Genomic DNA, 15,075 nt, shown 5'->3' with positions numbered 1-15,075 from the left:
GAGCACCTCTGGTCTAGAACCTCAAAGAAACACCTTCCCAAAGCCATCCCAAGGTCAAGACCAGGCAGTCGTGGTATCCTGACCAAGTCGTCTTCTCCATGCAGGATGGAGAGGACAGAGATGGGTACCAGCAGGAACTGTGCCTTGAGCCCAAACTGTCCTAGACCCTAACCAAGACAGACTAGAATTCCTTATGGCTCCTTCTGACCAATCAGATACCACTTTATGCTCCTGTCATACCTCCAGAGTCTGATGCATCCTCAAGGACCAAGGTTTAAGTTCACTGCAGTTTTGGTTCAAGGATGCCCACTGCTGGGGTCCCTGTGGCAGGTCAAAGGAGAAGAGAGAGGCTGTGCTTGCCTACTGCATATTGCCTTACTTGATTCTCATCCCGCATATTGCCTTACTTGATTCTCATCCCTTCCTTTCTGTTCTTCTGTCACAAAGCACCCTGGTACACTCTTAAAAAAAAACACTCTTCCAGCAATAGGTAACTTGCCACCAAAACTAAGAGAACATTTCCACTGCTCAGCATAAGAATGGTTGGCAGGCTACCTTCATTGGTGACCCTCTCTGGAACAGAGGAATACGGTGGAACACTGCCAAGCATCCTCAGCAGTTAGTCTTGTTGTTTGCACCATCTTTTATTTATAGCAAGCTCAGCACCATTCGACACCAGCATGAAGGTAAATGGGCTGGCCCCCAGCTCTTTGAAGCAAAAGATTTCTGAGCTGAAAGGTTCTAGAGAGTCTCAGATCATTATAGAAGAGAAAGGAGAATTCTACAGAGGCCCAAATCCCAAAACAGATGTCCAGAGGGGAAAGATGTTGACAAAATGTCCCTGAACAGAGAGCATTGAGTCAACCCTGGAGACTGAGGGAAAAGGTTAACAATAAAGAATGAATGGCCAGTGAGCAAAAAAAACTGAAGAAGGCCAGTGAGGCAGAGTGAAGAGGAGAGGAAGGTTTAGGTAGAAGGGAACTGGACCAGCTCAGAACTTCTCAAGTGTACCACAGTTCAGGAAAAAGCAAAGAGCCAGTGGATGGGGACAGGTAGACAGAAACACACACTGGAGAGGATGATGCAGTAGGAGAAACACAGATGTACAGTGATGAGGCAGAGGAATAACTGTAGTTAATGAGACAATTCCACATAATTTATCTGGTAATCAAGAGAGGTTTATTTCTGGGGTAACTTACAGCCAATAGGGGTTGGTTACAGGATCCGGGAGAGGTGAGGTACCATTCAGTGAAGAAACCTGGCTTGGTCTGCCATCCAGCTTCCAGGACCATGAGGTATCCAGAAGGGGCAAGCATATATGCACCTCGAGTCTTAAAGGGCTCCCTCTCAGCCACGCCCCAGGGGCAGGTCACAGGCAGGTATGGCAGTTAGCTGCTGTCACACCAAGGGCGGTGTTTCAAGGTCAAAGCTGGAATAGCTACCCACTACACAGAGGGCCTGGAGGTCCCAGCTGTGCTGTGTGTGGACTCCTGACCACAGATGTTTATGTCTCCCAGGTTTTCTATGAGATCTGCAGCTGGAGACCTAAGTATTTGTTCTCCAAAGTTCTCTTTGTTGGTGTGTGAGTCTGTGTAGTTCATGGTTTTGATCAGTTAGGCTAAAAGTTGATAATGTCAGGCTTAGCACCAGCTAGCTTCCTGAAAAGGACTGTGGTTCTGGAGTGTGTGGGGGGGGGGGTCGTCGTCGTCATCCTGTGTTCAGCAGTTATAACCTCGAAACGTAGATTGAGAGGGTTTGCCCGCCTGAGGGCTTCACCTATATTGCCAGCGCTACTGACTAGTACCTACAGATCTCATCATATTGCCCATGGTGGAAACCAACCCCCCACGTGTCCCGCCATCAGCTGTGGTGTGCTGGGCTCACACAGCCAGCCTCCTCACCTCAGAACCACACTAGTGTTCTGTTTTCTAAATCACATTTTCATTTTATTTTAATTATAATATTTTATTAATTCTTTGAGAATTTCGTTCATGTATTGAATATATTTGGGTCATAATTACCTCCTTCTCCTCTCCTAACTCCTCCCAGATCCACTTACCCTCTGGGGTTCAGAGACTCCCTGATTGTCTTCCCTGATGACCCCATGGCTCCCAGATATAGCTGAACCTCAGTTCAAGCCCAGGATGCTATTCCCTCACCCCTGTGTACTTCACGACTTTCCTTGACTGTTATGACCTTCCGTGACAGTTGAACTCGGTCTACATACAGACGCTCTCCACCTTGTATAATTGGACATTTAATAGGCTCCAAAGTTGCTGGTTTCTGAATACCAGTTTTTTGACAAGCACTGCATTGACTGCTTTTGAATTTCTCAAGCCCCAGTGTCAGAGAGTGTGACTTGATGGTACCTGTGGGACCTGAGAAGAAGCATTTAGGACATGGTTAACATCTGAGCAGCGTTTGCTCTCCAGCAGCTTTGGAAGAGCTGTGTTTCAGGTGTAATCAGGAAAGGTGTTCCAAGCCCAAATCTTTCTCTAACTTCTTGCATTAAGCAGATCAGCACCAACTCTGACCTCTAGGGACTCCAGGGAGCCTATCACACATCAGGGCTTTTCAGAACAACCAATCCTAGCGTAAAGAACTGACAACAAGTTACTGTGAGGCTGAGGGAAATAGATTATGGCTACACACAGTTCAGTTTTGGGAGTGACTTTGCTGATGGAAGAGTGGTCTGGAGGGGAAGCCAGGCCAGTTGGAGCCTATAATTTGATTCAGAAAAAAGAGCTGAGTTTATGGATTAAGACAAAAGTTACTACATCCTTGATGTAACGGACCTGTTATCTTAAGACAGTATCAAAGAGCCGGGGGCATCTCCAGAGCCAAGGTCTGACTGTAAAGCCCAGCATGCCATTCTAATGGTTTTATCTCTGTAGTTTACTGCCAAATTGTGCAAGAAAAAGAAATAGCAAGGGTTACTCTGGGATAATTATAGTGAATAAGACTCGAGATGGCCATGGTCGTGTGAAGTTGAATCAATAATCTGGGTTGTGGGTGGGGAGCTCTGCCACCAGAAGGTGTCACTCTGGTGGGCTCTTGAAGAAATGCTTACTCCCCATGGTCACTGAGCTAATAAACTGTAAACAGAGGCCCAGAGGACTGCCTGGAGAACTCTTGCCTGGAGCTGTCCGCAGTAGAGTGATGGGTTAGCTGTAATCTAAAATTATCAGAATCCTGTGGGTTCTTGCTGAAACTAAAGCTATCTGGGGCCAGACAGAGGATCAGAATTTCCAAAGGCATGACTTTTAAAAGCTGACCACCATGACAGGGAAGCTGGGGCCATCACTAAGCTCTGCCCACTCCTTCCCATGAGTAAATACTGTTCTTATCTCCCCAGGTAGCTGCCCCTGCAATCTGCTCAGACTGGCATTCTTGGAGAGGGGAGTTTTTTCTCTGTTAAAAACCACAGGGGTCTGTGATGATCATAAACTTAAATTAACTGTGTGACAGATAGAATACGGGGCACTGTCTTGTGGAGAGAGAGGGAATTATCTTCCGGGTTACCTAATGAGGATGTACACACCCCTGTTATCTCCATTTCTTTCCAGACAGGAAGGCAGGAGAGCGGGGAGGGGCAAAGGACTTGTCCCAGGTCTTCAGCAGCTGGTAGAGTGGGTGGGAATGTCTGGCCTCTGAGCCCTCTCTCCTTACTGTTGCCTCTTACTGATGCTGAATTTGTAACTCCTCATCTTAATTGTGAGTCCATTCACACTACTACTCAACCCAGAAAAGGGAGTGGAGGAATGGCAGAGAATGGAGCTGTGTGTTAGAGCCAGCAGGGGCACACGGGTGAGGGCTGATGGAGGGCAGCAGAGGACAGGCAGCTGAACTCCATGTCTGTCCCCAGGTACTGGAATTCCTTGAGCAACCTCGTGGCGTCCTTGCTGAACTCAGTGCGCTCCATCGCCTCCCTGCTGCTGCTCCTCTTCCTCTTCATCATCATCTTCTCCCTCCTGGGGATGCAGCTGTTTGGAGGGAAGTTCAACTTTGATGAGATGCAGACCCGTAGGAGCACATTTGACAACTTCCCACAGTCACTTCTCACTGTGTTTCAGGTAGGACACGCTGCTGCCCTTCTCACTGGGTGGCGGGGGGGAGAGTTCAGGAGTCAAGTGGGAGGTGGGCAAGAAGGAGCCTTGAAAAGGTGGGTGGTGAAAGCAGGACCCTCTCACTGGCCGTAATGCCAGCCTAGGTCATCCCTGGGAGGTCTTTCTATTGCTTCTTGTCTCTCAACCTTCCAGGGAGCTACGTAGATGGGTAGACTAAGGATATAACAATCTAATTGATGGGTTTAAAAATGTTTGTGTGGCCATGGCACCCATTAGCCAAAACAAACAAACAAAACCTGTATGAACACACAAAACAAAAAGAAAAGTAGACTGACCTTGTGGGGAGGTGGAGGACCTGCCTTTACTCTCCAGCATCCTTGTCCAAGCATCCTTGCCACTGGAAGAATTACAGCTGGTCCAGGGTTGTGCTTTCATGAATGTTTCAGCATATGACAGTTAGAATAACATGTATTTGAGTTTCAAAATAAACTTATTTATAGATAAAGGGGAACAATCTGTGTATATTTTATATTGCTTAAATCTTAATGATGGTACCAAATGGTTATGTTTAACAGACGTGGGTATAGCCAGTCACTGTCCTCGTGATCATATTTGCCTGGTATTGCCACCCAGGGAACTAATGGCAGCCGTCTCTTATACTATATGTGAAGAGCAACATAATGTGTTGATCACAAAGCTTTTTTTATATGCTGATGGCTATGCACTTTGTCTGTGGGTAGGGGTTAACTAACCCAGGCCTGTAGTCCCCAAGAATAATTGGGAGCCAGAATAAGGGAAGAAAAGTCAAAATGAGATTTGGGACGTTTCTGTTAACAAAGTGGGACAGGGCAGGGCAGGCAGGGCAGGGCAGGGCAGGGGAGTTTGGGGGTTTGCTGTTGGTCTAACGCTGTGTCCCTTATTGGTGGGAATGTGTCATTCAGATCCTGACCGGGGAGGACTGGAATTCGGTGATGTATGATGGGATCATGGCTTATGGCGGCCCCTCTTTTCCAGGGATGTTAGTCTGTATTTACTTCATCATCCTCTTCATCTGTGGAAATTGTATCCTTTGATGCTGATGCTGCCCCAACCCTGCTATCCCACAGTGCCATATGTGTGCTCCAAGGCCCTGACTGGGGCTCTGTGCTGTGGCTGCCCATCCACAGGCTAGCTGGGCAAGACCACTCTTGGAAGGGAATGTGTCCTGGCCTAGAACCATTTCAGTCATGGTGTGGGTCTGGGTGCATGCTGCAGCTGGGACACAGGACAGTGCACTACACACTCCTGAACTCACTCACACTTCAGGGTCATCCTCACTAGAAGGTGTGCTCTGGTCATGACGTGAATGAGGCCTCCAAGCACCGTGGCCTCTGCAGCCAAACTCACACAGACTAGGATGTACTATGTCTGGAGATGTGTGCCCTGGCTACTCCAGAGCTACTGCACTTGAGAGCTCCACCCTGTGCGTTGATCAGTTTCCTCCCTTTGAAGGTGTTCTTGGGGCTAAAGTTGTAGGCAGAGCTGAACAAACTTCCTGATAGCTCCTTCCTGATCAGAGGCAGGAACAGGACCCCAGGGCCTCCAGCCCTAGGCTTTTCTTCTCTCCCACTGGTTGAGCCTGTGAGAGTGGAGTCTAGAGCTTGGTGATAAGATAGAAACACCTCTAGCCCAAAACTTAAGTGAAACCCTTAGTTTGGGTAGTTCAGAAATCAAGAACACTATGCTAACTGAAGACAAAATTGGCATTTTATCAGCTGGATGGCCTCTGGCACATCAAAGGCCTTCTTCCTCTGTGTACCTACAGGGCAAGACAGGTTGAGAATCCGTGATCCAATAACCCAGTATCCAGAACCTTTTAATGCCTACAGGTTGCATTAGGTAGAAAAACCACATGATTATCTCATGTACAAAAGTATTAAAGGTTTGTATAAAGTTGATGTCAAAGTATTTATAAAATATGTATAGAAAACAAATATATTTGGGGCCCTATCCCCAAGATAAATCCCATCATGTGTATTTCCAAATTTGAAAAATAAATTGAAATCCAGATCTTGCTGCAAGCATTCTAATAAAGGGTCCTGAGCTTACACTGGGATAATAGGAAGCAAGCTTAAAGGGTCTCTGTGAGTTGGCTGGGGAAATGCACACAAGGGCGCGCCTGTGCTCCAGATTCAAGGGCCAAAAGCTAGTAATCTTCTAGAGAAAACCCCTCTCTGTGTAGCTCAGTGTAGGAAGTGGTATGAATTTATGGGTGCCCAGGACTGGGTATTGCGTTTAACAAACAAGACCTTTCCAGCCATGCTTTCTTAGTTCTGTGGTTCTCTGGTCCATAGTGTTTCTGTTGGTGGAAAAGCAGGGCTTGGCAGGGTGGGAGAGACAGACATATGACCACTTCAGTAAGAATTCTGAAGTCTATCCAGCTCTCGTCAGGCCCTCTAAGGGTGTCTGTATATACAGACCTATAGGGATTCCAAGCCACCTCTTTAGTGCCCTGTTATGTGAGTGGGTCTTAAGAGCAATCTGCTAGAGATGCTGCTGCTGCCTGTCAAAGCCAGTGGTAAAATGAATAATGAAACCTAGCAACTAAAGAGCAAAGTGGGGCCTGATACCTCAGACCTGCCCTGCTCCCGTCTGCAAAGCCCAGCTGGTCTCAGCCACTTAGAAAACTCCAAACAGAAAGCAGGCTAATGGGGAAAGAGGAGAAGGCACATGGCTGGACTCCACCCCTCAAAGTGGGTTTCTCCTGGGGAACTGTTACTTCTGCATGCTTTGTATTCTCCCTGCCTCCTGTGGGCATCATGCTTCCCAAAACCAAGGGTCATTTTCTTTAAGAACGGACACAAACAGATATCCTACTGAATGTGTTCTTGGCCATTGCGGTGGACAACCTGGCTGATGCTGAGAGCCTCACCTCTGCCCAAAAGGAGGAAGAAGAAGAGAAGGAGAGAAAGAAGCTGGCCAGGTAACCCTCTAAGCTTAGAATGTCATCCTCACTGGTAGGAGAAGGGGATGGTGCTCACCCAGTGGCCATCTTGGCTGAAACAGACTGTAGTGAAGCTTCTACAGTAACGTGGCTTCTCCCATAGCTCCTAGTCATTGCTATATATAGTCTCTGCAAAGACATTGCATTTCCCCCACCAGTCCAGGAAGTGAGAGGCCATCCTTTGGGAAGAGAAGCCATGGAAACACAGGGAGGAGATAGGGGGAAGCTGCCTTCAGAAGAAAAGACAACTCCAGCTCAGAAAATGATGTTTTCTCACTATTTTTGTGCCATTGGGGTATTAAGAAGACATCATAAGGTTCTATATTCCATCCCATAATTATCTAGCTAGGACTGTCATATGCCATGCCTCTGCTCAACCCCAAACCGAGATCCTGTAAGAATCCTAAGTGAGACCCAGAATCCTCTGATTTAAAAGGGGAGCCACTAAGTGGCCAGAAGAAGTCAAATGTGTGCCAGTCAGAGCGAGGGGTGCCCCAGCCCTGTGATACTTACAATGGAGCTGCAAGTGTGGTGTTCCCTTGAGCAAAGATAATACATGTAGACCCAGGGCTGATCATGCTGCCCCCAGAAGACCACCAAGCAGTTCCTGTCTACACTGTCCACTATCATTCCAGTAAACATCCATTTCTGGGTTTTTTTCCTGCTGACCGGCCAGGACTGCCAGCCCCGAAAAGAAACAGGAGGTGATGGAGAAGCCAGCGGTGGAGGAGACCAAAGAGGAGCGAATTGAGCTGAAGTCCATTACTGCAGATGGAGAGTCCCCACCCACTACCAAGGTGAGGGGCTTCTTTAGGAGTCAAGGGCCATCACTAATTGGGGTCTTCCCGTTCTTTACCTGAAGGGAAGGCAAAGAAGGAAAGGATGAGGGAGGAAGAGAGTGGCAGATGGAATAGAAAGGGAAGAAAAGACACACTGGTGGACCTTGGCCTTTCTGATGTTCCAAAGGGAGCTGAAAGCCATGGGGACAAACATGCATTTTTTTTTTAAGCTCAGCGCCTGACTTTGATGTAATTCCAAGGCTTCTCTCAGCCTGAAAACCCTGGCACTCATCTAACTGAATTCTTCTCCCTTCCCTTGGCTGCCTAGATCAACATGGATGACCTCCAGCCCAGTGAAAATGAGGATAAGAGTCCCCACTCCAACCCTGACACCGCAGGTACCATTGCACTACCTCACTCTGAGACTGAAAGGCTGTGGGTGGAGACTCAGCTGGGTGGGAGTGGCCAAACACTGGGGACCGTGGGACAAGTTTCTTCAGTGTCAATGAACACCTTCACCGCTAAGCATCTCACGTCTGGATCCAAGTTGCCATCTAGGGGAAATGCTCTTCCTGGTGTCCTCATAATAATATTGAGATAATACCTTATTTGAGGAAGACTTTTTAAATTATTATTACTTTGACTTATTCTTTTTTAAATTACTGTTTTATTGTTTAAGAAAAGGCGGGACAATATGCAGGATACAAATTGAATATTTTCTAATAGTAGTAAATTTCATGGAAAAAATTTATCATAAAGTAATTCTTTCATATACATATTGTTTACCAGTTATTAAAGACTAATGCAAATTTTCATACTAATAAGATAGATGGACTTATTTTTATATAAAGAAACAAATCTTAGCTGAATATTTGATGTTGCAGGTCACAGAGCATCTTCAACATTTTTCAAAGTTGATCAATATTTTTATTTTATAATTGTCAGTGCTAAGAATACTATCTCACATAAACAGTATTAAACAATAACCTTTGTCTAGGGCCAGATATAGAAATTGCTAGAAATGTCATTCTAATCCCAAGCCAAAAGTCATTTCGTGATTTTTCTTAATGACACTCAGGTCAGCAGCTCAAACAGTAATTTTTAAAATCGAGAGATAATTTGATTCTTACCTTTGAGGAATGATAGTAAAATATTGCCTGTTCCCCACAATCAAACCATTGTGTATCCTCAACAGCAGAAGATTCGGTATGTACTTTATGATAAGCAATGGTTTTAAATCTGAGTGGCGATGTCTCAGGCAGTGTCCGCTGGCCTAACGTGGGGTGGCAGCATACCCCGTGGAAGTGCCTGCTGGGTGTTCAGAACCTAGGCCACACTAAAGCTGTGTGAAACACGAGCAGGTGCTGCTGGAAGCAACTTCAGTTCATCTCGCCTTTGCTTCTGAATTAAATGTTGGTGGTTGCACATTCATAAGCCTTTCTCTATGGGCAAAGTTTTTGTAACCCCCCCCCCCAAGATTCAGCTACAAGTCCCCTTATGGGGCCATGACCCGTAGTTTAAGAAGCCGGGCTCCTACGCCACTGTTGTGTTTAAGGTTTCACTCCGCCGTGTGTGCTGCTGTCACTGTCAACTTTAGTATCACATATGTTGCTGCATTATGCTCACCTAATAATAGTCAATCCAGAATCCATCTTGTCATTACTCAGAAGGCATTGCTCACTATGAGGACAGCTGCCATCACAGATGTCCCATTTGTGGCTCCATAAAGTGCTTTCAGGTCTCTCGTTGCAAAAGGAATTCTTGCTGACAAGATTCTGTGCATCTGTCTGATGCGTGACTTGACAGGCAGTCTCCTTTCAGAGGATTTTAAGGTCGGAGGCTCTGGCTGCCCCCCGCCCCCACAATATACATCCCAGCTTCTGGAAGCCCCATCCCAACATGAGCCCTAGGCTTGCTTCCTCAAGCTGCCAATTTGTCACAAACTCCAAGCTTGAAGCCAACACACAGCAAATGACTGAGGATTGTAATGACCTTTCTTCTCCAACCAGGTCAGACTGCATTGGGCTGGTAACCCGGGGAGGCGGCAGAAAGCCATGTTGTTAAGTAAAGCTATGTCTCCATGTTGTTGCCTTCCCTCCTCTGGTTCTCTGCTGGGTCTACAAAGATGTTCTAGGCCTCCTGCCTGGAAGCAGCTCCCTTTCTCCTCCACCCATCTACTCTCTTTTCCCTGCAAGGGAAGTAAGATTTGGTGTCTGTGGCTCACACAATGAAGAGCAAAGTGTGTCCAGGGTTTGATGTCTGAAAACCCTAAAGGCTTATGGAGAAGGCTGCGTAGAATATTAAAGACTTGCTAGAAGCATTGACTCAATGCAATGGAAAGATTTTGTCTATGTCCCCAATAAATTAATTCTATTTTAAAATGATGTTTTTGAGATAATTGGGAGAAAATTGAATATGGACTAGGAACTAAATTATTTTAAGTAGATTTTTGTTAATCATGTTAGCATAATAATGTGGTAATTCTGTTTCTAAAATACTACAGTGTTTATGTCTAGAGTCTGGAGTGTTTGGAAGTTGCTTTAAAAACATTTCAACAATCTCCTAAAGTGAGATCAGAAAAGATAAGTAAAGCTACCTCAGCCAAATGTCAGTGGATGTTGGAAGCAGACATAGAGCCACCCTACAAGTCTGTCTACTCCTGCGTGTGTTTTTACAGTTTAAATGAAATGACAGTAAAAGAGCACACCACTCTGGACCCTGAAAAGAGCCCATCCCAAGCTCGTGTAGCCTGTAGGAGGCAGCCCCGCCTGCGTGCACTGCATGCTGTATTTGAGTCTTTTCACACCCATACTCAGCTGAGCCAAGCTTGACCTCCCATGTCTGTGGCAATGATCTTGAGCTGTATTGTTCTGAGCAGAATATAGAGTGTTGGCTTTTTTTCAGCCTCTAGTAGACACTTTTCATGGTCCTTTTACTTCTTTCGTTCTTATGTTGGTCAGCTTACTGTCAGTGGTGAAACAGCAGAAACAGTGAATCTGTAAGGCTGAAAGGCTCTGACTCCCTCACAGTTTCAGAGGTTGAAGTCCAAAGTCATTTGGCAGAGTCACATGGGCCTTTGGCAAGGCTCCATAGGTCAAGGGTGGGTGTGTGTAGTTCTGTTTCTTAAGAAAGTGTGGAAGTTTAATCATCTTCAAAACTAAGGGCTCCTAGGTTGGGGGTGTAGCTCAGATGGTAGGATGCTTGTCTTTAATCACAAAGCCCTGGGTTCTATCCACAGACTACGTGGGCACCACATAAAACCGATGTGGTAACACACACATATAACCCCAGCACTTGGGATATAACAGAGGGATGGATGGGGAGGTCATTCCTTGAAGCACAGCTACTCAGGACACTGAGAGAAAGGCTACTCTGTAATTTTTTGTTTTTTAACTCTTTTGGCTCTTTTGCTCTTTTGGGGGGCCCGCCACCCATCTCCCAAATAAATACACACAGAGACTTATTATTACTTATGAATGCCTGACCTTTGCTTGGCTTGTTTCTTGCCAGCTTTTCTTAACTTAAATCATCCCATCTACCTTTTGCTTCTGGGCTTTTATCTTTACCCCATGTACCTTTCTTTACTTCTTACTCCATAGCTTGCTGTGTAGCTGGGTGGCTGGCCCCTGGAGTCCTCCTCCTTCTCTTGATCCTAGTTCTTTTATTCCCAGATTTCTCCTCAATCCCTCTTTTTTTTGTTTTTGTTTTTTGTTTTTTGAGACAGGGTTTCTCTGTGTAGCTTTGGTGCTTGTCCTGGATCTCACTCTGTAGACCAGGCTGGCCTCGAACTCACAGAGATCTGCCTGGCTCTGCCTCCCGAGTGCTGGGATTAAAGGTGTGCGCTACCACCATCTGGCCTCAATCCCTCTTTTTCTCCTTCTGTTTATCCTCTCTGCCATCCAGCCCTGCCTTTCCTTTCTCCTGCCTTGCTATTGGCTGTTCAGCTCTTTATTCGACCAGCCGTGTGTTTTAGATAAGCAAAGTAACACAACTTCACAGAGTTAAACAAATGCAACATAAAAGAATGCAACATATCTTTGCATCATTAAAAAAAAAAATGTTCCACAACATAAACAAATGTAACACATCTTAAAATAATATTCCACAACACTACCCTCTGCAGCATATGTTTTCTGGGGATCCAATGGGAAAATAGGGGTGGGTGTTTTTGTTTGTTTGTTTGTTTGGTTGGTTGGTTTTGAGTTTTGTTTGTTTGTTTGTTTGTTTGTTCAGTTGGTTAGAATTTCGGCTGGCCTGAAATTTAGTGTATAAACCAGACTGGCCTCAAACTCACATGGAGAGCTACCTGCCTATACCTCATGAGTGCTGGCAGGTGTTTGGGCTTTGTTTTAGTTTTTAATTTTAAGTATAATTTGTTCTTTTTAAAGGAATATTCTTATAAAATTTATTCCTTGATAGTTTCATAACATATATAATGCATTCTGGTTACTCTCATCTCCCTACCTACCCTCTCCTGTTTCCCTCCTACCCCAATGAGTCCCCTCTCCCTCTCCCCTCCAAGTCTCATATTCATGTCTCTGCAGAGCTGACTTCAGCTCTGCAGAGAGGGCAATGAGGGGAGCTAAAGAAGGAGGGCCTTAGCCTAGGCCAAAGCACGTGTAGTATTATAGCTTCCTGGAACCTGAGACATAACCACACATCGGGGGCCTTAAATAAACCAAGTTGATTCTGTCACACTTTTGCATATGTCTGACATCAAAATGTTAGCAGAGCCGTTTTCCTTCTGCAAGGAAAGAATCCTTGCTTGCCTCTTCCTAATTCCTTTTGGTAGCCAGAAATGCTCAGCTTGTAGACCTACCATGCTAATCTCTGCCTCTGTCTTCATTCACATGGCCTTCTAACCTGTGTGTGCCTTTAGACCTTCTTGTAAGAACAACTATTGTTAGATGTACGGCCCAGTATAGTCCAGTATAACTAATTACATCTGCAAAGACCCTGTTTCTAAGGTCACACTCTGGAATTCTAGGTGAGCATGACTTTTGGAGAATACTAGACAACTCACTGAAGTCACTGGCCAGGAAATGATTGGATTTGAACAGATGGTTTGTTAGAAATTCAGAGCAGGCAGGATGAGACTGAGAAAGATGTTGAACACTAATTTCATTTGCTCTGCATCTGTCCTATGGGTGGAGATGGTAGTGTGAGAGCTGCCACTTCCGTAACTTCAGCTACATGCCAGACAGAGTTCTGAAATACCTGTGTACTATTACTATTATTCCATCGGAGGAGAAGTTGAGCACTGGGAGACTCAATGGAAGAATTATTCAGAAAGCAACAGACTCATGATTTAGATGAAGGCATTTTCTGGGGTATTTCTGGATATGACAGCCATTGCAAACCACCTTTCCCAGGCTGTGCATTTCCAAGAACATTTGACCAGAAGTACCTTCCCCCATAGATGCTGTGAGGCAAGCTAAGGAGGAACTGTCCGACTTTAATTTCCCTAAGCTCTGGCCACTGGCCAGAAGAGCAAAGGAAGCCCTTCACTTGATGTCATTGTCCAACATCAGGATCAAAGGCCTCTTGTCATTGCGTGAGCTCTGCTATCCCTGCCTCGTTTTCTGGGAAATCATAGGAACATACAGGGATTTTGAAGTATAATTTGTTCAGTTTTTTTAAAATGAATTTTAATTAAATTAGCTCTTTGACAGTTTTATATCTTTATAACATATAGAGCATTCCGGTTACTCTGATTGCCACCCCCACCTCTCCCATCTCCCTTACACCCCTGCCGTACATACCCCCTTCCCTACATTCGTGTCTTTTTGTGTGGTTCTGTGACACACTGAGTTTAATCAGAGCTGTCTGTGTGAGTGTGGTATTGGAACTATCCATTGGTGGGGCTCTTCCATGGATATTCAGCTGATGGCAATGACTGCCCCTCCCCCAGAAGCCAATGAAGCCAATAATTCAGCATAGAGAAGTAGGGCCCCATGAGTCTCTTCTTCCCATCCGTGATTGACTAATGATAGCCCAGTAGAGGCAACCTCAGCTGCTGTGGGATCATACCTGCAATGGCTGTCATACCCAGAAGACAGTGTTTTGCAGCCCTTATTCCTACCTTCAGGCTCACATATTCCTTCTATCCATTCTTTTATCATGTTCCCTGAGTCTTAGATATAAAGGTCCTATTTAAGACTAAGCATGCAACTGTCAATTATTCTCGGCACCAATGACAACCATGAGCCTCTATGCATACTACCACCCATTGCGACCAGAAGATTCTCTGATTACAGCTAAAAGTAGCATTTGTCTATTGGCATAAAGATCAATATTTAGAAGGCAGTTTGTGGCCATGTAAATTTGGATACCAAACAATAATAAGTTCCCTCATTTGATCAATGGAGTTTCAAGAATAGACTTGGCCGGAGGGATTCCACAAGTCACCTGAGCCATCCCTCTTTTCACCTGCATCTAAGATGAATGGGTGACACTGGGCAGTGCCCGGGCTTCATCCCAGCCTGCACTCTAGCACCTTTCAACCAAGGCAACCAATCATCTTTTTTTTTCAGTACTAGGGGATTTTCCAGCATATGGGATTTTTAGTTTGAAAACCAGAACAGTTTAGACAAACTAGAACATACTGTTGATCCTACTTATGGCCCCTAGTACTATATACTTCCAGCAAAGCCTCTGATAGCCTCATGGGGCAGGGCAGAACATCTGCCTGGATTAGCATTCTACTGCTCAGAGGCACCAGTGATGTCTTGATCCTGCAGTAAGATGTGTCTGGAAGGAGGCACAGGTGAGAATGGAGCTTTTGCTCTTTCTTACAGGCGAAGAGGATGAGGAGGAGCCTGAGATGCCTGTGGGGCCACGCCCCCGGCCCCTGTCTGAACTGCACCTTAAGGAAAAGGCAGTGCCCATGCCAGAAGCCAGTGCGTTTTTCATCTTCAGCCCAAACAACAGGTGTGTAAGAATGACGAGGAAAGGAAACTGCTTCCTCCTGGATCCGAACCTAGCACAAGACTGTATCCAACCTACAGGAGAAGCCTAGGTCCTTCCAGCTCCCCATGACTTATGTGGAGACACCAAATTAGGAGAGTCCTGGGTTGCTAATCAGTTGGTCTGCGATTACTTCCTCCCCCGGGATTTCATGTGTGAATTCATGTGTGTCAGCCCGTGGTTACTACCTCTGATACTTCACTAAGTCCGTTTACCTTAAGACACTGGGGCTCAGCAGTACTGAAATTGTCCTGTCTGTGTATTAGAAGGACCCAGAGAC

The 15,075-nt window shown here is 45.6% G+C and overlaps 1 protein-coding gene across 1 annotated transcript in view; it reads left to right on the top strand.

Moving 5' to 3' along the window:
* Window positions 1-15,075, top strand: part of Cacna1c (calcium voltage-gated channel subunit alpha1 C) — a 558,454-nt gene that overhangs the window by 451,249 nt on the left and 92,130 nt on the right. The window contains exons 14-19 of the mRNA XM_052721999.1: window positions 3,866-4,073; window positions 5,009-5,129; window positions 6,915-7,029; window positions 7,727-7,847; window positions 8,158-8,227; window positions 14,627-14,759. Coding sequence (XP_052577959.1) covers window positions 3,866-4,073; window positions 5,009-5,129; window positions 6,915-7,029; window positions 7,727-7,847; window positions 8,158-8,227; window positions 14,627-14,759 — 768 coding nt within the window. The remainder of the gene's footprint in view (window positions 1-3,865; window positions 4,074-5,008; window positions 5,130-6,914; window positions 7,030-7,726; window positions 7,848-8,157; window positions 8,228-14,626; window positions 14,760-15,075) is intronic.

The sequence above is a fragment of the Peromyscus californicus genome, unplaced genomic scaffold (assembly GCF_007827085.1).
Source record: "Peromyscus californicus insignis strain IS unplaced genomic scaffold, ASM782708v3 Scaffold_6__1_contigs__length_162567912, whole genome shotgun sequence".
In the NCBI taxonomy this organism is placed as follows: domain Eukaryota; kingdom Metazoa; phylum Chordata; class Mammalia; order Rodentia; family Cricetidae; genus Peromyscus; species Peromyscus californicus.
Note: the sequence above shows the minus strand (reverse complement) of the source record. Positions and strands in the feature narration are given on the sequence as shown.